Source organism: Geotrypetes seraphini, chromosome 13 (assembly GCF_902459505.1).
Source record: "Geotrypetes seraphini chromosome 13, aGeoSer1.1, whole genome shotgun sequence".
NCBI lineage: Eukaryota > Metazoa > Chordata > Amphibia > Gymnophiona > Dermophiidae > Geotrypetes > Geotrypetes seraphini.
Genome location: NC_047096.1, coordinates 8,599,474 through 8,614,428, shown reverse-complemented (window position 1 = coordinate 8,614,428; position 14,955 = coordinate 8,599,474). Strand labels below are relative to the sequence as shown.

At 43.2% G+C, this 14,955-nt stretch overlaps 1 protein-coding gene across 2 annotated transcripts in view; it reads left to right on the top strand.

Moving 5' to 3' along the window:
* The window catches only part of PHTF1 (putative homeodomain transcription factor 1), a 45,361-nt gene extending 35,756 nt beyond the window's left edge, over positions 1-9,605 (top strand). The window contains exons 15-20 of one of the 2 annotated variants that reach the window (XR_004536784.1): positions 673-759; positions 1,844-1,999; positions 3,086-3,181; positions 5,194-5,319; positions 7,388-8,947; positions 9,115-9,605. Coding sequence is in view for 1 of the 2 variants with exons in the window: in XM_033918276.1 (XP_033774167.1) it covers positions 673-759; positions 1,844-1,999; positions 3,086-3,181; positions 5,194-5,319; positions 7,388-7,408 (486 nt within the window). In the remaining variant the exon portion in view is untranslated. Of the gene's footprint in view, positions 1-672; positions 760-1,843; positions 2,000-3,085; positions 3,182-5,193; positions 5,320-7,387 lie in introns of both variants that reach the window. The other variant, XM_033918276.1, reaches the window with a different exon arrangement.
* The last annotated feature ends 5,350 nt before the right edge of the window (positions 9,606-14,955 follow it).

Genomic DNA, 14,955 nt, shown 5'->3' with positions numbered 1-14,955 from the left:
TGGAGCAGCGTCAGTGGCCTCAAGGGGGGGGGGGGAATGGAGCAGCGCCAGTAGCCTCGGGAGGGGGGAGGAGCGGGGAGGTGGAACCAATCAAAGCGAGTTTCCCTTACTTCCTATGGGGAAACTTGCTTTGATATACGAGCAATTTGGTTTATGAGCATGCTTCTGGAACGAATTATGCTCGTAAACCAAGGTTCCACTGTACTTTATTTAATGTTCAAATCAAAAATCTCTTCCCTCCCCCCCCATCTTGGCTGTGCATTTTTTTTTTTTTAATTTTTTTATTTATAAATTTTCCATTCTTACAATATTTGAATCATACAATATATATTAATTATTACATATCCAAAATATTATCATTAATAATTCATAGTATTTAATATATAATATGATAAAGATTATACAATAACATATAAAATATAATTCCCTCTCCCTTTTTATATAATATATTTTGGCTGTGCATTTTTAAGGGGAAAAGAAATATTCAGTTCAGGAAAAATTAAAAAGGTACGGAGTAAGGGAAGAGGGGGAGGGGTGGGCGAGGCAGGCTTCTATGGTCTATGTCCCAGAGAAGTCAAAGAAAGACAATTTAATCCTGACGCGATAATTAGTGCGATGTTTGATGCTCAGATCTTTAGCTGCTGACATTTACTCTGTTACTATGTTTTACAGAGGCGGGGACCTCAGCGGTCTGTTGACGTCATGGTGTCCTCTGTTTTCTTATTAACCCTCTCCATTGCTTTTCTCTGTTGTGCCCAGGTAAATTTTATTATTTATATATGACTTATGGCCTAAGTCAGGGGTAGGCAATTCCGGTCCTCGAGAGCCGGAGCCAGGTCAGGTTTTCAGGATATCCACAATAAATATGCATGAGATAGCTTTGCATCTCAAGGAGGCAGTGCGTGCAAATTCATCTCATAGATATTCATGGTGGATAGCCTGAAAACCTGACCTGGCTCCGGCTCTCAAGGACTGGAATTGCCTACCCCTGGCCTAAGTGGTTTACATTCATTCCCTATTTGTCCTGGTGGGCAATGGGGATTAAGTGATTATGAGGCAAAAGATGTCAATCACTCAGCGATGGCTTTATCGAAAATGTACTTTTATTCGGGGAACAGTACAATATAAATCAATGGCCTCACCAGTGAGACACATCTTTTGCCTCCCGACTTCTTTGTTTGGATTGCCATCTCACTCGTTGAGACTTACCCTAGCTCTTCTTCAAGTGTGATTAAGCGATTTACCCAGGGTTCACAAGGAGCAGCGTGGGATTTGAACCCACAGCCTCAGCATCGGTTACCTGACTCAGGGTCCTGAGGCCATAGCTCTAACACTCTCCGATGCGATATCAGACGTGAGCCAATTATAGAACAATGACGCCATTGTGACATCACTGATGAGGTCGGCTTTTATTGGTGGAATGAGGTATTATGACCTCGGAGGGCTCACAATCTGTGTAATGTACCTGGGGGTGACTTGCCCAGGATCGCAGGGAGCAGTGTGGGATTTGAACCCACAGCCTTCGGGTGCTGAGGCTGTAGCTCTAACCACTGTGCCACACACTCCCACATATTCCAATATCTCTGAATTTGTATTTACACCCCCCCCCCCCCCCATCTGGAAGTAGAAGACTCCTCTGAGATTATCAGCTCAGGACTGATCTCCCACCACAAGGCACCATTTTCGCTCTCTTGCCAGACGCAAACGTCCGAGACCGCCACGGTGCACCTGATTCTCTCTGCTGAAGTTCAATGCCGTTTATGCTTTTGCCCCCTCCGGTTGGGAGGGGGCAAAAGCATCGGTGAAAGTTGTCCTTTTCTCCTGACTGCACTGCTGTTCGCAGGTTCTTCACGGCCACACGACATTCCTGAATTATTATTATAACTGGGAGCTTCTGATCTGGGAAACGGCTCTGCTCCTGTTCCTGCTGCGGTTGATGTCTCTGGGGTCTGAAATAAACAAGAAATACAGTAACACCTCAATCCTGCTGACAGAACAGGTACTGGAACGGCTGCTGTGGGTTTTTTTTTAAAATTTCTCTCCACGTTATTGCTTCAATTTACATCTTAATTTCATTCTAGTATTTTACAGGTCTGTTTGAAAAATGTTTTGTGTTGGCTTGCAAGTGCAGTGATCCTGGTAAAACAGAAACTGAAATTTATACTAGGCGCCTCTCCCTCCGCCCTCTTCTCCACCCCCTCCTAGCTCCCGCGCGTAGCTTCCCTCTCCCCGTACCTCTAACATTCCTGGCACGAGCAGCAATCCCCAACCCCGGTTGCGTCAGAGGAGAAGCTTCCGCCCACACACACGCGACTGCAGGCAGGCAGGCTTTGCCGGCTACAGTAAGTTTTTTTACAAAAGCGCCGTGAAGGTAACGGGGAGGGAGGGAGATAGATTTGGCTGTAGGTAGGGAGGGAGGAAGGGAGATAGATTTGGCTGTAGGTAGGGAGGGAGGAAGGGAGATAGATTTGGCTGTAGGTAGGGCGGGAGGGAAGGGACCGCATGCCTTTCCTCCCTTAAGTTTCAATTCTTTACTAACGCGCCACGAAGGTAAGGGGGGGGGAGGGTGGCGAGAGTGAAGAGTGGATGCTGCAGGGACGGGGCGGTGAAGGGGACGGCAGTCCGGTGACAGGGCAATGAAGGGTACAGATTTTTTCCCCTTGTCATTCTCTAATGAGAGGTTCATGAGGCTGGATACAACAGGGGAGGGATCATTAAGCACCAAACAGAGACAGGCTTTTTGCCCTGCTGGTCGTGTAGATTTTTTGCCTACAATACTTATGGTTTGGCCGTGGGGAGTAAAACCATCCTTAGTTTTAGGGTGAGAGCTTCGTCTGACCAGTCTCCAGCTGGAGATGGCAGAGCAATGCTTGATGTATTAACAAATACCAAAGTATATCAGGTTGAAATGGATGTGTTTACAGTCAATTAAACCATTGCATCCTTAGGGCTGTTAACGTTTATAGTTGCAGCCTGTTGGATGAGGAAGCTGCAAGGACCCTGTGTCTCAAGTCAGGCTCGTTGTTGTCCTTTTGGGCCTGGTCCTGGGATGTACCATTGCTCACTGATTTCTGTTGTCTTACAGATCAACTTGTATCTGAAGATGGAAAAGAAGCCACACAAGAAAGAGCAGCTCATTTTGGTGAACAATGTGTTAAAGTTGGCGACAAAGTTGTTGAAAGTGAGTGTCTGGGTTGTTGTTTTGTTTTTTTTAAATTTCTTTATTCATTTTATAACTTACATCAAGTGTACAGTAAATATCAAACAATTCTAGTACAACATCACTTGAAAATCTACAATATCATACAACAAGAAGATTTAACCCCCACCCCCCTCCCAAATTCATATACAACTAAAATATACCACATGAAAATAATATCTTATCATTCATATGTATTATTAATAGAAATCCAACCCCCCCCGATCCACATGTAAGAATTAAAATTGGGAAAAGTGTAAATTATTCATTAGAATAATTTAAAAATGGCCCCCACACATCCTTAAATTTATTATAGTAAACTTTTTGAACTGCCAACGCTCTTTCCATTTTAAACACATGACATACTGAATTCCACCAGAAACAATAATTCAGCCTTGTACAATCTTTCCAGTTATACGTTATTTGTTGAATGGCAACTCCTGTCAATATCATAAAGAATAGGAGTTTTTTTTACACAATCATTAAAAATAAGTGTCTTCAGTTTCTTGCAGAAGGAATAATAACTGATGTTGTTTAATTTCCTTTTATAAAATCTTTATTCATTTTTACATCTTACATCAAGTGTATCAATAAATTAACAATTGAAATTAGATACCTCACTTGAATTTATATCATGTTATGGTAGGGTTGGGAGGGAAGGGGTTAAATTTTATGCATTATTGTTAAAAATAATGCATAAAATTTAACCCCTTCCCTCCCAACCCTACCATAACATGTAAAATTCTTCATTCTTGATTGTACACTTGATGTAAGATTGAAAATGAATAAAGATTAAAAAAAAAAAAACCCCATATATAATAAGTGAAATACAAAATAAATTATTCATTATACAATATAGTCAGAAAGATTGTCAAGCGATGTGTTTAATTGTATTGTTTTATTGTTTGTGCACTTGATGTAAGATTGAAAACGAATAAAGAATTTAAAAAAAAACCCCAAAACAATATAGTCATCGCCTAAAATTCTCAAGAATTCATACTTAATACCCTTCCCCCACCTACCAAAATTTTCCAACCATTTTCCCAACCTTTACCTCCCATCCCTCCCCCCTCCCTGGATGTGCATATTATCTAATGACAAACCATAACTATAGAGATTCTACAAAGGATGTCAATTAATTTCCAAACTGTGTGGGACGCCACTGGGTAGTCCGACTAAAGCTTATGGCTAACATTTACCCCATTGACTTTGTCTAGTAGAAATATGCGCCCTCCTGAATAGCTCTTGCTCCCCTAATTCATGAGGTTTTCTAGGTATCACCGCGGGAGGGAAGGGGGAGGGGCCAAAAGGAGCAGGCCACATCGTGCTAAGAGAAGGGAAGGGGGTGGGGGAAAATGCTGATACTGCTGCACAGGGACCTGGAGGGAAAGGGAAATACCTGCTGCTGCTGCTGCTGCACAGGGAAATGGAGGGGGAGAGAAATGCTGTTGCAGCTGCACAGGGAAATGCAGGGAATGAATGACAGATAGACAACAGGAGGGAGGGAGACAGAAAGAAAGAAAGAAAGTTATTTATATTGGGAGGGGAGGGAAGGGAGGGTTTTAAATTTTAGTATCAATTGTTATACATATTTTGTATTATATGCATTTCCAGTTATTATTGGACATGATTTTAGAATGATATATGGTATTTAATAGTGGTACTTGAAAGGAATTCAAGTGTATATTCTATGAGATTGTTTAAATTTTTATGTTACACTTGTGTGAAAAATGGATAAAAAAAATTTTTTTTAAAAAGTACTCCTATCACCTCTCTCTCTCTCTTTTTTTTTAATTCATTTTTGAATTCTTACAAGTGAATTAAACATAATACAAACAATTTTCACATATCACTTGTATTTACAAACAAATAGTCTTGTAAGATAAAATAAATACCCCCCTTTTTATCAATATTCCTAATTCCATATGATATACATTTCCCACCCCATCCCCACATATCTGCTACCCATGTGCTCTCTCTCTCTTTTAATATAGGAGTTGGACACCCCGTTCCGGCTCTATGGACTAACCATGAATCCGTTAATCTACAACATCACAAGAGTGGTGATCCTGTCTGCTGTATCGGGGGCCGTAAGCGATCTCCTGGGATTTAATATCAGAGTAAGTGCTTTCTGTCTATGCTGAGCACCCCCTAGAGGATAATCCTACAATAAGGCATTGGGACTGAACCTAGACAAAAGCTAATTCTGTAAAGGAAAGTAAGCACCTGCTTAATTCTTTATCAGGCTGTGGGGCAAGTAGGCGACGAGGGGATGCGACCGCAAGCGCCGTGGTTTCAGGCGAGCATGTTTTTGTCTTCCACGCCCTGATAATATACAATTACTGTACTCATCCGGTGTTCGCGGTTTTTCAACATTCGCGGTCACTCTGAAAACGTAACCCCTGTGAATTTCAGGGGGAGGGGCGTACTGTATTCCTTCTAGAAGATTTAAATCTCAATCCCCGATGAAGTTGTCAATTGATGCATTAGGTGAAACATGATAGACGAACCCAACTAACAGCTATTGCGGTCTGTGGAATGCTTTGCCAGGATGCTTAAGATTATGCAACGAGAGATCATGTTTTTTAAGAAGAAATTGAAAACCTTTTTACGTGCTAAAGCATTTTGCTAGTTTAGTGCAATACTGTATTTTATGGCTCCCAGAGGATGAGCATTTTTTTTTTTTTTAATAATTCTTTATTCATTTTTAAACTTTCAGCAAGTGCACAATATAAGTAATATATAGATTTACTAACATCACTTGATAAATCTATCAAGATTGTAACAAAGGTATATATATCTAAACCCTTCTTCCCCCCTCCCTTTCCATACAATTATTTAATTGAATCAATCTTTGTCATATTTCTTTTTTACATTTTTATTTTTATTTTTTTTTTCCATTTATATAAACCCTCCCCTTTCCCTTCCAATCATAAATAATGTTAAGAAAATGGTGTTTATTCATTACAAAACAATGTCAATGGCCCCCATATTTCATTAAACCTTTTATAATTTCCATTTTGTATTGCTATTGAACGTTCTATTCTATATATGTGACATAGTCTTGTGTGATCTTTCCAATTTGTAGTAATATGTTGCATGGCAACTCCTGTCATAATCAATAAAAGTTTGTTATTACTTGCCGATATCTGACTCTTTTTCCTCATAGATATGCCAAATATCACAGTATCATAAGTTAATGCTACAGGATTATCTAATAAAGAATTTATTTGATCCCAGATCGAATTCCAAAAGGCTAATATATAGGGACAGAAAAATAAAAGATGATCCAAAGTCCCTACTTCAAGCTTACAATGCCAGCATCTATTAGACATTGAACTATTTAATTTTTGTAATCTAACAGGGGTCCAAAATGCTCTATGCAAAAGAAAAAACCAAGTTTGTCTCATAGATGCTGACAGTGTACATCTTATTCTCCAAGACCAAATTTGTGGCCATTGAGATGCCAAAATTTGATGATTAATCTCAATGCTCCGCTTTACGCTAGTTATAGCTATTCTAGGTGACGAATAGGATGGGATGCATATGTTGCGATATGTCTGAGTATGTCCTGAATATGTGTGTTTTCTACTGAAACCCGCTTAGTTGTTAAGCGGGGAAGAAAATTTTAAAATAAATAATATGACAAGCCTCAGAAAGAGATTTGGAAATTGGAAGGATTATACTAAACTTAATTATACCTTTTGGTGGAATTCAGTCTGTCATATTTATAAAATGGAGAGAGTGCTTGCTATACAGCAAGGAAATTATCATAATTTTAAAAAGATTTTGGGGCCATTGATTACATATTCTAATGATCAGACACTTAAACACCTTGTTATTATATAAGAATACTAGTCTTATAGCCCGTTACATTAACGGGTGCTAGAATATATGTGTGTGTGTCTGTCTATTTTTTTTCTCTCTCCTTAGCCGCTTTCTGTATTTCTGTCTGTCTTTTTTTTTTTTTTTTTTTTTCCTTGGCTGTCCACTACCACCTGTCCATTACCCCCTGTCCATTCTCCCTTCCTTTTACCTCCCCTGTGTCCTCCACCACCCCATCACTGTCACCTTATCCAGCAGAAGCCCTTCTCCCTTTGTTTTACCTCCCCCTGTCCATCATCACCTCCTTACTGCTCCACAGTTAAGAAAAACTGTTTTTTAAAAAAAATGTATTCTTTTCCTCAGCTTTGGAAAATTAAACCATGAAGAAAAGAGCAACTGTACGATGACCTCGTAAAGACTGCAACGCACAGAATCGCCTAGTTAGAAGAACAGCCCTACGTCAGAGTCACCACCCCCTACCTACACTACAGCCGCACTGGCCTTTGTTACTGAACGCAGAGAGCGCTCGGCCCCCTGCAAGTTCTGCGTCACGAAAACAGGCCGACAACACTCTTAAGAAGACAGGGTTAAAATTATTTCAGTACTTCCCGGAGAATGTCCTCAAGCTCACGGACACAAGCTTCATTCTCCACATTTTCGTGTGACTATTTAAGATGGGACTTCTATAAACCCCGCTGAAATTCAGTACCTTTTCTCCAGCATGCGGAATGGTTACCATGGTGTGAACAGCTTAGGCGCAAGACCCCCGACCAGCGAAGGATGTGACGCCAAGCCCTCTGGGACATTAGTCAACACAATGGCTGCCTACACAGATACAATTACACAGCTGAAGCCAGGTTTCAGGGCAGTGCTCAAGGTACACCTGTACCTGCCACTGCTGCCACCCCCCCTCCCCTCCCCCCACTCCACGTAAGAGTTAACACTGCTAAATTTATATTTTTGCCTTAAGGCCACTTTGATAAAAGGAGTGGGATCATGTTCTAGAGGAGTCTCATTCTTCCATTCATGGAATTACACTGCTGGCTGTCTCCAAGCACCCCCCCCTCCCCAAACAACAGCAAAAATATTGTTAAGGTGGCATGAGGGGAAGAAAGGCAAGGCATGTTGGCCCATAGTCTATAAATGGTGCCCTACAGCTCCTAATTTAATTGAAAGCCATTTAAAAACAAAAATGGAGGCACCTTAGAACGCCTAAGATTGAAGCTGGTGCGCTTAACGCCAGAAATGACCTTATGCGTTTTGAGGCGCCTCTGTGGACGTGATTCTCGTCAAAGGCAGGCGTCAGCAATGTAGGCCTTTAAAACCCCAGTGTACATTTCCAGTGCCTACCTTTGACAAAAGCCGCTATTCTGTAAACAGTGCCCGTTGTGTGACTGATACACAAAGCGGCTGCCAGCGCACAACGAATGAATTCTGGTGGCTCAGCCACGTTACTCATTTCATGCCTAGATCATACTTCATCTGCTACGGCTGTACCTTGAACTATTCCATGAAGAACCTTTTCTTATTCGAAAGACTTGCAGGGGAACTGGAACAAGATCCAATGTAAAAAGCCCGGCACAAACGTCGCAGTGAGTCAACAGAAGCTCACTACTTACCCTCTACTCTCAACTCAGGCTTCAACCACCCAGCGTAGGTCTCTTAAAGTTTTATGGACCAGTCATTGGCGGCAGCCAGATTTTCTCCCATTAGTTCATAGGGTTAAACGCTCATTACAATTCCTCATCGGTCCAAAAGCTTTACCTTTCCTTTTAAATTTATTTTAAAAAGTGCTCAACTTGTGCGCCACTTTGAACTCATATATTGCTAACTTAAAGTCAGGAAGACCAGTCACCAATGACAGAAATCATGTTTCGCTTTATCCTCATCACGGGTGGTCGGTTGGAATCCTCTAAGGCAGGGGTGTGAACGTCCCTCCTCGAGGGCTGCCATCTAGTCGGGTTTTCAGGATTTCCCCAGTGAATATGCGTGAGATCTATTTGCACGCACTGCTTTCATTGTATGCTAATAGATCTCATGCATAGTCATTGGGGAAATCCTGAAAACCCGACTGGATTGCGGCCCTCGAGGAGGGACTTTGACACCCTGTCCTAGAGTATCTGACTTTTAGGGGCTGAGTTGATTAAGATGGACCTATAAGGGATCTCAAAGTCCGTCTTCGAGGGCCGCAATCCAGTCGGGTTTTCAGGATTTCCCCAGTGAATATGCATGAGATCTATTTGCACGCACTGCTTTCATTGTATGCTAATAGATCTCATGCATAGTCATTGGGGAAATCCTGAAAACCCGACTGGATTGCGGCCCTTGAGGAGGGACTTTGACACCCCTAGTCTAAGGTAAATGAAATGTGATTCACGTCATTGGCGACTGGTCTACCAACATAACCCCCCTCCTTTACAGAGCTGTGGTAGCCTTTTTAGCAACGGCCGTGCTCATAGGAATTCTGTGAGCATGGGCGCTATTACCATGGCAGCCGGCGATAAAAACACTAGCGAGGCTTTGTAAAGGAGGGGGTAAATCACTAACCTTTTTTCGATTTTAAAGACGAGATAAAGAACATAAGAACATAAGCAGTGCCTCCGCTGGGTCAGACCCGAGGTCCATCGTGCCCAGCAGTCCGCTCACGCGGCGGCCCAACAGGTCCAGGACCTGCACAGTAATCTTCTATCTGTGCAGGTCCTGGACCTGTTGGGCCGCCGCGCGAGCGGACTGCTGGGCGCGATGGACCTCGGGTCTGACCCAGCGGAGGCAATGCTTATGTTCTTTATCTCGTCTTTAACTCTAAGAAATAACGGGAGAAAATTGGCTGTCGCCACTGACTGGTTCATATACATTTAAAAATACCAACACTCTGATTAAATCTTAGGTGTGTTGAGAGCAGAGGTTCGGTAATGAGGTTCCATTAATTTAACGCTGCATGTGCGCTGGGGTTGCTACATTCGCATCTATTTTTCCTGCCGCAGAACAGAATGTTGTGGTCCAGGGGGCTGGTTTCTGGGCTAACCCCCCCATTTGGTGGCATTACGACGCAGGATGCATGTCACAACCCTTCTGGGCCATGCTGCTATCAGAACTTGTAATCTCCTACCACCTGCTAATTTATTACTGATTAATTTATAAAATGACTTGAGACTTTTAATTTTTCATTGCGTGATAGTAGCAATGCTGTAATTGGTAAGAATAAAACATTTTTCCTTTCCGCCTCCCTGTCTTTTTCAGCGTCCTGCTTTTGCTATCTTACCTATTTCTTCGGGGGAGGGGTGGGGGGGGTTAAAAATTTTTTTTTTATTAATTAATTTAAATTCTTTATTCTTTTATTTGTAAGTAGGCAGAGAACACAAATCTCCCTATTGCTAAGGGTCTCGGCCTTTATTCGGGCAGCAGAAAGCTTGGCATAAGCTGGAGAAAGGCAAACCCTAAATAAAGGTAATTTTAGAGTTCAAGTTTCAGGTAAAAAGATGGAAAATTAAACCAATTTCGGCACCACTGAGTTTTTTAGCCCACAAATTTTCATTAAATGTGTTCATATATATTACCCTGTGATTAGCAGACTCGGCACTCTAGTTGTCTTTAAATCAAGGGTGTCAAAGTCCCTCCTCGAGGGACTTTCGGGATTTCCCCAATGAATATGCACGAGGTCTATTTGCATGCACTGCTTTCATTGTATGCTAATAGATCTCATGCAAATTCATTGGGGAAATTCTGAAAACCCGACTGGATTGCGGCCCTCGAGGAGGGACTTTGACACCCCTGCCATATGCTGATTAGCACAGGAATGTCTGCTCTCCGCCCCCAGACACACCTGGCAAAAAAAGTAAAAAAAAATTCTTTTAGTGTATGGACATGGTCCAGTAAAGGTCATTGTCCTATTATGGATTAAGAAACTGGTTAAAAAAATAAAAAAAACAAAACCAGAGTATGGTTAAATGGTCAGTATTCCCCATGGAGAAGGGTAAATAATGGGGTTCCCTCGGGGTCTGTGCTGGCCCTATTTTTTTTTTGTTTGTTTGTTTCCATATTTACCAGTGATCTAGGGCTGGGAATAACTAGTGAGATAATTAAATTTGTTGATGACACAAAGAGTTGTTCAAAGTGATTAAATCACAAGAAAATTGTGAAAAATTGCAAGAGGGTCTTGGGAGGCTGAGCATCAAAATAGCAGATAGTGTTTATTGTGAGCAAGTGCAAAGTGATGCTTGTGGGAAAGAGGAACCCAAACTATAGCTACGTGATGCAGGGCACTGGCTCAAGAGAAGGATCTAGGTGTCACTGTTGAGGATATGTTGAAATAGGGTTGCCAGATTTTCCAATTGGAAAATCTGGACCCCCCCTAGACCCGCCCCCATCCCCACTCTGTAACACCATAATCCTGCCCTCAGTCCCGCCCCATCCCTGCCCCCTGCTGCCTGCCTGTGGGCAGTCAATCCCTTCTCGCAAGAATTCGTATAGAGTCCCTCAGCATTCTTTTGAACCGCCTCCTATCCCTCTGGGCTGTCCTCCAATTCCTCAGTGTTTTGGGCCTAGGATTAATAAGAGCACTGAAGCCACACATTCAGATGTAGCCAAGTTTTTGGAAGGCGCTTTGCATCTCTGTCCTCCGGTGTGACAGCCTTTTTTCTCAGGGAGCATCCCCATACCCCTCTCTACTTTTGTTTCCTCTCTAGGGCTGACCATCTGCTTTGGTGCAAACTGATGACCTGGAGGACAGCCTAGAGCAGTGTCTCGCAAACTTTTTCAAGCTGGGGCACACTAAACCTAGTGTGTCCAGCTCGAGGCACCCGGAAGTGCACTGGTGTCAGCATGACGTCAGTGCACCCTCAGCGCAGGCGCAAAGGCCCTTCAAACAGGCCTTGTGCTGAGAGAAGGGCTGGCAGAGAGAAGAGGTGCCGGCATCAGGAGATTGCTTATAGGACGTGCCTCTCTTCGCGAGAGGCACGTCCTGTAGACAGCTGGCGCCGGCATCTCTCCTCCAGTGTACCACGGCACACTGAAATCTCAGGAGGCACACTGGTGTGCCGCGGTACAGTTTGCGATATACTGGCCTAGAGGGATGACAGGTGGAACAAAGGAATGCTAATGAAGCGCTCTACAAGAATTCTCACGAGAAGGGATCGACTACTCCCAGGTTCAGGAATAAAGTGTCTTGTCTACTAGAAAGAAGATTACTGAGGTAAGAGCCTAATCATTCCATATGGCCCTGGGCCTTACTTATTCAGCCTGGCATCTAGCTTTAGAAAAGTTTGAATCGATCTGGCATCAGACATGGTGAATAAGACTTTCCATTCTAGAGGTGGCTGCTTTGCTGGGAAGTGATTTAACCTACCGTTCAAATGATTGATGACATCATAGGCCAAGACTACAAGAAACACTTTTATCTCCCCCCCCCCTCCCCCACTCCCTTTACTTACCTACCTTCTCTTCCTTTGCTGTCTGATGCTTGTGCTTGAAGGAGGGAGGGGACCACTTTAAGAGTGCGCCAACGATCGGATTTTGTCATCCCGGCCCATTAATTCAGTAGTTGCCATAGCAACGGTATAGCAGAGCTAGAGTGTGGTTGGGGAATTATCCCTAGCAAATCCCTTTGACTGTTGAACAGATGGAATACACTCTTCTATTTTACTCTTTAAGATCAATTTTTTTCAAAACTGCACACATGCTGCCGTTTCCACGAACCTTTAACTGTCTGTCAAGATAGGCGTGAGGAAGGCGGTATAGCCACAGCCTGGACCTCCCCACTTTGGGCTCCAAAATAGTAGCTCCTCCCCTTACCCCACCACACAGGTCCAGCTTTGATCTCTGCAGCTGCTTGCGCCTCCAGTCATGGCGAGTGCCTGTAGCTGGTCCTGCCAGGGTCATTCTTCTGTCACATCCTACCTCCTGTGATGTAACTTCCTGTGATCGAATAGGACAGAGAAAAGCAAGGAGGTTTAATTAAATGGAGATGGCTAGAGCAGGCTTGGCCTATGACCTGACATGAAGTCAGTAGGTGGAGCTTTGTTGCCTTAATGATACACCCAAAACAGCTTATTAGAAACCAAGGAGGTTTAATTGACAGGAGACTGCACCAATCAGAGCCCGTGTTTTTACATGTATCAAGATGGCAGCAGCGTGAGGAGATGGCTTCAGCATCGTCATGTGACACCATCTCCTGTTAATTAAGCCTCCTTGAAGGAAAGGCCCTGGCAGGACCGGCCGCAGCAGGCAATCTGTTTCACTGCCTCTGCTGGTCACCGAGGCTAACTGCTGGGGGGGGAGGGGAGGCCAGTTCTGCCTGGGCCCTGGAGGAGGGGGGGGGGATACAAGCAAGCAGCAGCACAGATAGATGCTGGACCAGCAAGAGAGATGAAGAGCAGAGACGGAATGCATAACCCACCCACCCCCAACAGGCTGCTGGCTATGACCCCCCTCTCTACACGAGTACAATGCTGCTCTGAACCGACTCTGGCATATCATATCATTATCTGATTATTTGCCTACAAGATGTATTAGTTGAGCCAGAATATGCTCAAGCCCTTATCATATAGTAATTGGCCTAGGGAAGGGGTAGGCAATTCCGGTCCTCGAGAGACGGAGCTGTCAGGGTTTCAGGATATCCACAATAAATATGCACGAGATAGATTTGCATCTCAAGGAGGCAGGGCATGCAAATCCATCTCGTACATATTCATTGGGGAAATCCTGAAAACCCAACTGGATTGCGGCCCTCAAAGAGAGACTTTGAGACCCCTGGGATAGCGGGTGCCACTAGCAGAGAGATCGCTGTGCAGAGGTAGGCAATTCTAGTCCTCGAGAGACGGAGCCATCAAGTTTTCAGGATAGCCACAATAAATATGCAATGAGATAGATTTGCATCTCAAGGAGGCAGTGCATGCAAATCCATCTCGTACATATTCATTGTGGATATCCTGAAAACCCGACCTGGCTCTGGCTCTCGAGGACTGGAATTGCCTACCCCTGCACAGCGATCTCTCTGCTAGTGGCACCCGCTTCTGTTAGCTATTTGTTATGTTTAAGTTTTGGTATGCAGGATCCAGAGAAAGATACCTGGTTTTGAATGTTTACAGATTCTGACTCATGTTAATTATGTGTGCTATATATGTCTCATCTCAGACTTATACTGAAAGGTGACTCTAAATATAATTTTCTTAAATGTTAATGGACTAAAAATCCTCTGAAATGTGCTAAAATTCTTACGTATTTAGCAAAACAACATCCTTCAGTTGCTCTGCTGCAGGAAACTCATTTGAATAATGCCAAATCCATAAAATTACAATGGCAGTGGGTTAAAGGCATATTTTCTCTGGCACATCTGCTAAGCATAATGGTGTGGCTATATTAATAAGGAAAACAAATAAAAAAGACAAAAAAAAACCTACCACACACACCTGTTGAACACCAACTAAAAAAGTGAAGGATGCAAAAACAACAAGCATTAAACATACAAGTCCATGAAATGCTGACTGTATACTTTGTATAAGGAGGAAAAAAAAGACCCGATTCCCTTGACAGACAAATTAAACTATATATGCCTGAAAAATCAGTCATCCTCTATAATAAAACCCTAAGCACGCATGCACACTCCAGAGACCTCACCTGGAGTACTGTGTTCAGTTTTGGAGGCCACATTATCAAAAGGATGTGAAGAGAATGGAGTCGATTCAGCGAATGGCCACCAGGATGGTCTCAGGACTTAAAGATCTCCCATATGAAGAACGTTTGAGCAGGCTGCGCTTATATTCTCTCGAAATGCGCAGAGAAAAGGGGGACATGATAGAAACATTCAAATACATCACGGGCCGCATTGAGGTGGAGGAAGAAATCTTTTTTCTTACCGGTCCCACGGCGACAAGAGGGCATCCGCTAAAGCTCAGAGGAGGAAGATTTCATGAGGACACCAGGAAATACTTCTT